This window comes from Monodon monoceros, unplaced genomic scaffold (assembly GCF_005190385.1).
Source record: "Monodon monoceros isolate NGI ecotype Baffin Bay Population unplaced genomic scaffold, NGI_Narwhal_1 Super_Scaffold_20, whole genome shotgun sequence".
Taxonomy (NCBI): Eukaryota; Metazoa; Chordata; class Mammalia; order Artiodactyla; family Monodontidae; genus Monodon; species Monodon monoceros.
The window spans coordinates 33,079,463-33,090,822 of NW_021703777.1; the positions used below are offsets into that span (position 1 = coordinate 33,079,463).

At 38.3% G+C, this 11,360-nt stretch overlaps 1 protein-coding gene across 1 annotated transcript in view; it reads right to left on the bottom strand.

Annotated features, from left to right (window-relative positions):
* Positions 1 to 11,360, bottom strand: part of DCHS2 (dachsous cadherin-related 2) — a 283,498-nt gene that overhangs the window by 85,369 nt on the left and 186,769 nt on the right. The window contains 2 exon segments of the mRNA XM_029235496.1: positions 7,805 to 8,044; positions 10,259 to 11,102. Coding sequence (XP_029091329.1) covers positions 7,805 to 8,044; positions 10,259 to 11,102 — 1,084 coding nt within the window.

Below are 11,360 nucleotides of genomic sequence, written 5' to 3' on the forward strand. Positions count from 1 at the left end.
TGTATCTAGTTATTCTTTCTACAGTCACCAGTAAGCTTCTGGTTGTAAGATCTACTGACCATGTTTAGTTGACTTGTTTTCTCTTGGCTTCAGGTATTGCTGACTGATGTTAAAAAACACAGAAAGGAAGGAACAAAGAGAGAGAGAGGAAGGCAGGGAGAGAAGGGGAGAGGGAAGGAGGGAGGAAGGAATTCATTCCACCTCTTTCCCACTTCACTGGCTTCAGTTTCCACCTATATGCAGATGACACATATGTATTGAGCGCCAGTTATTTGGTTGATTGATTCATTCACTTATATGTTTATTTATGCAGTGCACATTTACCAAGTGCCAGGCACTGGAAAGATACCATTGAATAATTAGTACTTATCTTGGTCCTCAGAGCTCCCCTCTAGTGAGGGAGATGGTGTGGGGGAATATGTGAAATCACTGAGGAAGGGGATCAGGGAAGACTTATTACAGGTAGATAGTTTGTTCATTTATTATCTTATTCAATAAACATATAGAGAGAGTGATAGCGGGTGCCAAGGTACCATGCCAGGTGCTAAGGATATAACTGCTGGCAAGAAGACACATTCTTTGCTCTCACAGTGCTTATAGTGTAGCACTGGATACAGAGAAGTAAGCAGACAATTACAATTCCACATGGTAAGACATGACTGAGTGAGTTTGTATTGCTTTCTGTATAAGCTTAGACCCTAAAGATAAATAGGATTTAACAAGTAAGAGGGAAGAAAGTGTTTGAATGCACTCAAAATAGAAACCAAACTCCATACCGCAGTCTACAAAGTCTCATGTGATGTGGACTCAAGCTCTTCTCATATACTTGCTCCTGCACTATATTCCTGGCCCACGGGCTTCACTTCTGCTCTCTGAACATGCTAAGTGTCTTTCTGTTGGGGCCTTTGTAGTTGCTGTTCCCTCTGCCAGCTCCTCCCTCTGTCCTTTACATGGTGTACTAGTTATTAAACTGTTGTGACTCAGCTCTGAATCCATTCTTCCCCATTCCGCCCTGCGATGCTGGGGCTAGGGAATCTGCACACCACAGCTGTGCAGAATCTCCTTTGCCAGCTGAGCCCCTCTTAGGATCTGCCACAAAGGGACCCTCGAGGAAGACTGAGGTCAGAGGAGAGCAGATGAGACTTCTTCTTCCTGTTTTCTTATTTTCCCTGTCAGCAACGCCATTTCTTCTAGTGCAGAAACTGCTCACAACTTTCTATTTTGGCACTCCCAGACCAGGCTCTGCAAGGTCCCTCCTCTCATTTTTTTCCTAGGTTCTGATAATCTCGACCTATTCTCCTTGTTTCCAGGGATTAGAGGTGGTAGCTGCTTCCTACCGTTATTTTTTTCTGGGTTACTTCAGGATTCCCTTTCTGTTTATTCAGCCTTCCAACACCTGTATTGTAATAGCTGGTTTTCCTGACTGCACCTGATTGATACGGTACTTGGCACCAGGACTGGGTCCCAGGTATTAGGGATTCTGAGATTGATTTTGTTATGCCTTTGGCCTTAAAGGCAGTGCTGGGTTCCCTGCCCACAGGAAATGGAACACTAGTAATTTCTCATTTTCAACGGTACCATGATCATTTAAATTATCACCTGTGTTTGATTGTAATGAACTGACTATTAAAGGATTTCTATTCCTTAGAGGACCAAGTGGGGCTGACTTTGGCCATGGGATAGTAAAAGGAGTATGATGTGAACTGGCTGTCTCTGAATGCAATGGGAACTTACAGAAAGAAAATTATAAGCTGAGTCTTTAAAGTCGCAGCTCAAGTCATAGTCAAAAAACTGAAAAACTTCTAAGGAAGCCCCCAAATTAATCTCTCTGAAGATCAGAACCAAATTGAACAGCAGATATATAACAGGTAACTTCTTGCAAGGGGATACCTATTCACGAGAAGACCTACAACCAGAGTCAGATCTCAACATACTGCAGGCAGTTACATGCAAATATGACTCAATTAGAGACAGCTTATAGTTTTAAAATAATAGCAAGATTTTTCTAACTTATATTGAATAAATCTGTGGAAAATGTGTGGAAATCAATTCTAAGGATGTGAAACCCAGGAAGATAAAATAGTACTTTGATTTCAGCTGGATTTATTGATGTGGTGTTCCTACCAGAGATTCTGAATTTAATGTGCTAGCTCTTTTAGTTATTTCCCTTGACAGTTTCTTTTGATTGGCTGCATTCAATAGTGGTCTATCATCATTGAGATTGAGATGCCAGATCTTCCCTTGCATACTATACAGAAAGGAATCAAAAAGCTTAAGGAAATGGAGAAGAACATTAGGATGGATTTACCAATGGTAAATTTACCATTTATCATGACATGCCCACCACCCTCCTCTAACTACATTTACCAACAGTTCAGAGTATTCTCCCTTCATAAAGACCCTGGGAAAGCCATTGGTTAGAGGGACACCAGCATCTTTTAAATGCCCTCTGGTAGTTGCCCTCTGTGTAGGCTGTGGACGATGGTGCCACTGGTCCTGGGGACCACCTTTTGAGTACCAACACTCTCGAACTTTCTGGACAAGATGGCAGAGTAGAAGAACCTTGAGCTCACCTCCTCTCATGAGCACACCAAAATCACAACTAACTCTAACAACCATCGATAAAAGACTGGAACCTATGAAAAAAAGACATTCTACATCCAAAGACATAAAGAAGAAACCACAGTGAGATGGTAGGAGGGGAGGATTCATGATATAATCAAATTCCATACCCCTCAGGTAGGCAACCAACAAACAGGAGAACAATTATATTGCAGAAGTTCTCCCACAGGAGTGAGAGTTCTGAGGCCCATATCAGGCTCCCCAGCCTGGGGGTCTGGAATATGGAGGATTGAACCCCCAGAGCATTTGGCTTTGAAGGCCAGCAGGTCTTGATTGCAGGAACTCCACAGGACTGGGGGAAACAGAGACTCTACCCTTGGAGGACTGCAAAAGCGGTGACTTCATAGGACCCTGGGTCAGACCTACTTGCTGATCTTGAAGGGTCTCCTGGATGGAGGGAGATGGAGGGAGGGTGGGCGGCTGTGGTTCACTCTGAGGACAAGGGCACTGGTGGTGCATGTACCAGGGAGTATTCATCAGCATGAGCTCTCCTGGAGGCCGGCATTTTGGCACCAAGACCTGACCTCATCCAGTAGCCTGCAGGATCCAGTGCTTGGCTGCCTCAGGCCAAACAACCAACAGGGTGGGAACACAGCTCTGCCCATCAGCAAACACGCTGCCTAAAGACTTCCTGAGCCCACAGCTGCCTCTAGACATACTCCTTGACACTCCTGACCACCAGAGGGCCAAGACCCAACTCCACCCACCAGTGGGCAAGTGTTACCAAGTCTAAGCTCATACCACTAGCCGCACAACAGGCCAGTAATTGAGAGACAAGTTGTTGGGGCAAGGAGTAATGACTTTATTTGGAAAGTCAGAAAACTGAGAAGATGGAGGGCTTCTGCCCCAAAGAACCATCTTGCCTGAGGTAGAATTCAGGCTTCTTTCACACTAAAAGGGGAGGGAGTAAAGTCAAACACTTCCTGGTTCCCATCAGCCTCTGGAGGGGAACATGTTCATTTGTTCCTTCCTGCAGTCACTCACTGGTGGACCTGGTCAGGATGTTTCCTGTGAGCTAAACAAAGGTATTTTAACTTAATGCTCATTACCTGGGAGGCAGGGTTCTGAGAGTTGGGTCATGAGGAATATGTTCCAGATGAAGGACCAAGATAAAACCCCAGAAGAATAACTAAGCAACATGGAGATAGGCAATCTACCTGAGAAAGAGTTCAGAGTAATGACTGTAAAGATGATCTAAGAACTTGGGAAATGCATGGATGCACAGAGCAAGGAGTTATAAGAAGTTTTAAAAAAAGAGTTAGAAAATATAAAGAACAACCAAACAGTTAAAGAACACAGTAACTGAAATGAGAACCAACACTCTATAGCAATTTGTAAGGACTATCACAAGTGATCTGATTTCATCCAGCAGGAACAATGGTACATCTTTATGTAAACTCTTCCACTATCAGCCATCATCCACTCAGCAGAGATAAAGATCATCTCAGCATCCAGTAGATCATCACACTGATCTACTACCATGATGACATCATAATTGGATCTGATGATCAGAAAATTGTAAGAAACTTAGATGTCTTAATTAGATATACCTGTCAGACCATTGGTTGGCAAACCCAGTGGACAAATACAGCCTACCCCCCTGATTTTGTGAAGTTCTGCTGAAACCCAGCCACGCTCAATTCTTTATGTATTATCTATTGCTGTTGTCTTGCTCCAACATCAGAATTAAGTAGTAGAGACTGTATAGCCTGCAAAACCTAAAACATTCACTATCTTGCCCTTTACAGAGAAAAGTTTGCATAACCCTGTCATACCGTAAAGGCAGGCGAGTGATAGGAGTTGAGAATAGAGGGGAAAGCTACAGTCACTTATTAAAGTGCCTAGCTGTTAAGCTAAAAGAGAAGAGAACTTCATCCTCAAAACCATGAGGAATTAATTAAGAATTCTGACCAAGGGAGTGTTGTTTTCAGATTTACTTTTCATGAAAATATTTTTTCATGTGATTCCTCAACTGTACAATGCCTACACAACTCAAACATTCCTAAAGGAAAAACAGGATTGTACCTTGCTGATTGAATGAAGAAATAAACAAATAAATGAGTTCTGAAGAGTGAAGGCAGCTTGTAGCAGCCTATTTCACAGATGTTCCGGTTTCTCAAATCATATAGTCAAAAAAATTTACTAAACTCCTATGTCATAGCTTGCATTATCTTAGGGACCTGGGATAAAAGCAAGTAAAATATGTTCTGAATCCATGAGTTCACAGCTTAAAAGGCAGGCAGAAAATTAGACAATCATATAATCAAAACACCATGTATTAAACGAAATAGGATTATATTTCAAAGTTTTAATAGTGATTGTCTCTGGGTGAGTAGTCCTTTTTGTCTGTTTAATTTTTTCATTAATTCTAAGACACATTTTTTCCCCAAATTTTAATATATCTGAAGTTAGATGCTTCTTACAATTAATAGTGTCTTAGATTCAATGAAACAGATGAAATACTGTCATGGCAGTGTTTCTCCTTTGCTCCGACAGCAGGCTGTTGGGTGGGGTTATGCATCCAGCATGAGACAGTTTCTGGGAAACCAGATGTAGAGTTTGTTCAAGATAAATCCAGATACAGAATACAATTTTTATGGGATAGAGAATAAGATTTCACTATAGAATTCGACATTTTTGTATGGTGATGTGCTGTTGAATTATTTTGTATTCACCATGAATGAGCCAATGCATCACCAGGACTGAGTCATCTTCCCTGCTGGGGCACCCTTTCCTCCCAGGACTGGGGGAGAGGTACCCTTAGGGATAGATATTTTCCCACTAACAATGGAGCTCTTGTTGTTGGCACCAAATGCTGCAGCAGTTTTAATATCTTAGTTTAAAAGTGGTAGTTGTTTTTCCCTTTTAATACAAGAAAAAACTCCTGTTAGAACCAGTGTGAGTCATACATCATAAACATTCAGTGCTCAAATTCCTATGGGTTTTGAATGCCAAACAATGCTGTTAGGCTTACATTTTAAAAACTACATTGTAGAATGCTAGAAAACGTATGTTAACCTTTCTAGTATTAACTAATGCTATAATATTTTTAAAAATACAGACTATAAAGTAAACCATTCATAAATTCCAATATGATGCCAGTTATGTTAAAATCTTGACTACATCATTTAATTCTTGTGCATAATCCTTTTTCATTGTCTTAACCCAATAAGCAAAAAAAAAAAAAAAGATTTAGGAAAAATATGTTCAGAAACACATGCATACACCCAAATTCACATGCATTTACATAACCACTGGCTTAACAGATCTGGCTTCATTAAAAACACTGAGATTTCCAGTAAACCAAAATTGTCTACAAAACTTGTGAAGGTGCGTGAGACTCAGGAAATGCTAATGTGTATCTCAAACACCCATAAAGCCAAAGCCAGAAAGCCAGCAATTTTGCATCTAAATTCCCTGGCAAACCATAATCTCTAGAATAATGAACTTTCAATTCAATTATAAGTAACAGGTTGCAGACGACTCATTCCAAAAGAAAATTACACTAACGCTTGGCAATTTGACAGTAAAAATTGGAAAGCGTATTTATGGTAATCATCTTTAGTTGACATATGAAAAATTTTGAGAGAAATTCTTTTTGCCTTCAAATATTAAAGCAAATAAATCCTTTAAGTAGAGTCCATTTTAAAAAATAAAATTAATAAAATAAAGTCAAAGGGAGGAAGCATTTTACAGACTTTAAATGCTTGCTAAATCACATGTCAGTGATGGGTTCAGCATATGTCTGTGTACTTTGGGAAGTGGTTTCTGTGTTGCCCGGAGCTCTGCATTACTCAATTTACACCAGAGAATCCTCTTGGAGAACTTTACTAAACTGGGTATATTGGAAACACAAAGCTTATGTATGTTCTCCATTGTTTCTATCAACTAAAAACCACACTGCCAGAAATGTGCTAAATTCTTTAAGCAGAGTTGGGACAAGCAATTGTTAGCACACTCCAGCCCTCTTGGTGAGCACAGTAAGCAAAACTCTTTGATCACACTGCCCCGCTCTGGTCAAAAGAGAAAATTGGGTTGGCCCTTGAAAATCTTCATCGCATCACATAAAATGCATTTCATTAAAATATGATGTTTCCCCAAAGTGCAAAGCATCTAAACGGTATATAATTTAAAAGTTCAAGAAAATGTATCTTTTACCCCTTTGATAAACAATTTAGGAGGAAAATGCTAGTTTTCATACTATTATTTCCATAGAAACATCTGTTACAATTCTTGCAAGAAAAGAACAAAATATTATATTGATTATGTATTGCCACTTGCTATATACAAATGTGAATTTAAAAATACTGGCTTATTAAACTATTTGTATTAATTCAGATGGGAAAATTCAGCATATGCTGTTAATGGCAACTACTTCACTATAATTTTTATAATTATTTTGTTTAAAATTAAAAAAGGATATTATTAAAGTTACTGAAGCTTACATGGCCAAAAAAGTCATAGTGATATTGAAAAGCAATTCTAAGACATTTATAAATTCCTAGCCATAGTAACTGTTTACTTCAAAGTCATTTGTCTGAACACAGTGGTTGATATTAATAACACAACAGTAATACAGTAATGATGGAAGTTAACATTTATTGACTGTTTATTTTGCCAGATACTGGTCTCAGCCCTTTGTAGGTAATAACTCATTCATATTCATAACAGAATTATGAATTAGGCTGTATCATAATCCCCATTTTACAGATAAGCAAACAGAGGATGAGAGAGAGCTAGTATATAGCTTATTAAAGGTTACACAGCTTAAGTGGTGATTCTAGGATTCAAAGCCAGGCAGTCTGACACCAGCATCCAATCTCTTCCATTATGCTACATATAGAGAAAATAAAGAACGATTTACCTTCTGGTACTCCATGTATCTAGCTATTACAGTCTGAAAAAAGTGTGATCCTTTGTCTATACTTCTGTTTATTATCAAAATCAAATCAATAAAATGTATATTAATTAGATATGTATCACTCTACTATAAGTAATAATAAAAATTAATACAAGCAAATGCTATAAAAAGTACACACTATGCATTCAATTTTTTTTTCTGTGTATGCTAATTAAAGAAATTCTAGAAGTTTGAAATAACTAGCAACTGTTTTCAAGTTTCTGGTAAATGTCAATTTTTGCTTTTAACATCGATTACTTAGTTCCCACATTTTTGAGTTACCTGAATCTCTGTCCACAGCTTCAACTCTTGTGACAAACTCCCCTGGATTTTGATTTTCTTTAACTGAAGCTTCATATAGGTGCTGTTTAAATACTGGGGCCTCATCGTTTACATCAAGAACAGTAATTGTCAAAGTCTGGGATGAAGAAAGTGTTGGTGTGCCACCATCCAGTGCCAGAAGGGTCAGAATGTACTGACCTTTTAACTCATAATCCAAAGGCGAAGTAGTAGTTAGTAAACCTGTTTTGAAAGAAGAGAAAAGCAATAGGTAATATTCTTTGGAGAAGTCATGCTTACTATACTTTTGTCTAACTCATCTAAGTTGCTAAAAATTCAGAAGCTTTCTCTGTTAAAGAATAAATATTATGAAACCAACTTTAAATTTATATATTATCTGGAATAAAAGAGAACATCTTTAATTAGAAAAGTCATTCTAATTTAAATTATAAGGATGAATGAGAATTCAGAAATAATCCATAACATATCATTATCTACTAAGATGATTACATCAAGAATATTTATCTACCCAACATCTACCTTCATTTTTTTTTTAATATTTATTTATTTGGTTGTGCCAGGTCTTAGTTGCTGCACATGGGCTCCTTAGCTGCGGCACGTGAACTCAGTTTCAGCATGCATGTGGAATCTAGCTCCCTGACCAGGGATCAAACCCGGTTTCATTGGGAGCACGGAGTCTTAACCACTGTACCACCAGGGAAGTCCCTCTACCTTCATTTAAAAATATATCTAGGTTCTAACAGTATCCCTCTTCGTGTCAAAGGACACTTCATGTGTAAAAGTGACCAAGTTACAAAAAGTATGGCTACATCCTTTAAGAGATTTAGTTTTTGTCAAAGAGTTATAGTCTCTTTATACTAATCTCATTTAACTGTCTTTTTTTATTAACAAAAAATAGTAAAGACTATAACTCGGACAATAAACTTCACGAATACAATGTCTCCATCCAACTGCCATTTAAGCATGTAACACATATAAGCAACTTGCACACATATATTTGTTACATAACTCCAATTGTCACACTTTTTCTTTTAGGATTGTTGTTTGCTCCTCTAACACGTGCTCCTCCTATAAGAACTTTTCTTCAAATAATTAAAGAAGCTTACTGATTCAGATTTTATATATAAAATGGTTTCTCCATAATTGCTTATCATTTTACACTTCATAGCCAAAAGCCATTGAAAATATCACTTTGTCTTCTTGATAAAAAAATATGAGCTTTGTGAGAGGAAAATAGCCTATTTCAAAAGAGTGCCTTCAGCAATTAGCATGTTATGTCTTTGAAAAAAATATCTCAACTGAAACAACCACTGCAATTGTTTAAGATTCAGGATATCTATATTACTGAGACGCAATTCTAATTTTATCCACCCTCTTTAACAATCTGAAATAGACCTTCCTTAGCCATTTTGGAAAACATTTTAAATATCGTTTAAATAGATCCTTGGAGACCCCAGCTCTAACAGAAATCACCAACTGGGTCTGGACTATCTCTCTGTCAGTTGGACTTTTAGGTGGTGTTCATGCAGGTCTCAGAACAGAACCATATGCACAGGATTTAATAAATATTTTGATGAAATTTTCCAACAGTATATAGCCAGACTATAATCATGACTTCCAAATTCTACACATTCAGTCCCATTCCAAATAATGCTCTTACTAACAGTTGGGCCAAATGGTATACATCTGAGATTTTTTTCTAAGGCTCATGCAGAAATGATTTTATTTTTTAGAGAATGAGATGGTAGTCCATCACTTCAATATCTTCTGAAAATCAGGTTGAGGGAATTTCATTTCCAATATAACAAGAATGACACTTTGAATGTATAATTGTCCATCAAACTACATCAAAAATTTTAGAAGATGTTATCTGACAATATGGTAACAGCAAGACAAGGGAAGTGACAGTGAGTGCCATTTCCAAAGAGTACTTGACAGTGAATAAATGCTTCTGCCAAAAATAAAATGTTTCAGTTGTGAAAAGTAAGGGTCTTAATGTCAATATCAATACAACCATTTAAAAATACATGATTTCCAACTATTTACAAGTGTATGTTTGTATGATCTTAGAGATAAGTTTCCATACTAAAGTCTTTGAACAATGTTGACTCATGTTCTACCTTGATTCACTCTTGGTATCATCTCCTACCCTATGAAAACACACAATGGGGGTAAAGAAGTGGGCTACTGTATATTCATCCCAGGAAATGTGAGCTAGCTACAAAGCAGGTCAATGTTAACAAACAGGCCAATTACTCTTTGTTCTCTGAATATGACCTCTGTGCCTATCATCTATATAAGTTAAACAGTAAATCAAGTCAAATTTCCTTAAAGCATATGCATCTTGAGAACTATGATTTTATAACAGAGGAAAATGAAAAAGATAAATGTAAGCAAGTGATCACAGGCTTTAACTGACAGTGACAAGGACAGTACCTGATGACTCATCTAGCATAAAGGCCATATTTTCATTTCCTGAGAGGATGCTGAATGTTACTCTTCCATTCCTTCCTGCGTCTGGATCTTGAGCAGTTATGTGGTGCACCAAGGAGCCCACCGCGGCATCCTCTTTGACAAGGGCGATGGGGAAAGATGTAAAAGTGGGGCTGTGGTCATTTATATCCAAAATCACTACCTTCGCCATCAGCGATCTCAGTCGCCGGTCTGTCACATTCACAGCCTGATCGGATGCAGTTACTGTCAGGACAACAGTCGGAACTCTCTCTCTGTCAAGGGGGGAAGCGGTGACCAAAGTGCCAAATGAGGGGTGGATGAGAAATGGATTCACTCCAGGGTGGTGGGCTTCAATGAAGTATTGTACTCTACTGTTCAAAAAACTGCCATCACCATCTTTGGCATTGAAAACGTGCACCAGAGTCCCGACAGGGGCATTCTCTTCCACGCTGATCACAATGAACTCCTCCCGGAAAGATGGGGAATGGTCATTCTGATCTTCCACAGCAACACTAAGGAAGACTGTGCTATTCATGGGAGGGTTTCTGCTGTGGTCTTTAGTTACCACCCTGAAAAGATAATGGGACGTCATTTCATAATCCAGTTCCTTAAAGAGGAACAAGTCTCCTGTCGAGCTGTCGACTTCAAAGTGACCATCCTTGTCATCTGCAGCGATACTAAAATGTAACTTTCCACTATGATGTTGTTGAAGGTGATCAGGTGACTTTATCAAGCTCATTATTTTTGCAGGCTTCAAGTTTTCTGGTATAACTAAGTGTTTAATATTCTGAGAAATGAGAGCTCTCCCTTTGGATAGTGGTATCACCTGAAATAAGAATAAAAAGGAGTTGTTAATTTGGGGTTTTTAAAAAGACTTCACAGGTGCTGCTATTCTTTTGGAAGCTAATTCCTTCCAGTTGTGTAATATGCATATGTTAATTGGTGAGAAAATGTCTTTTTTTATCTTATATAATTCCAGTATGCCTCTGAAGACTGAAAACTGCATAATAGCTAGGAGATAAGAAAGTATAGGACTTTCCACTCCCGTTTGCTGCAATGGATGCAATGATAGTTTGGTGAGGCT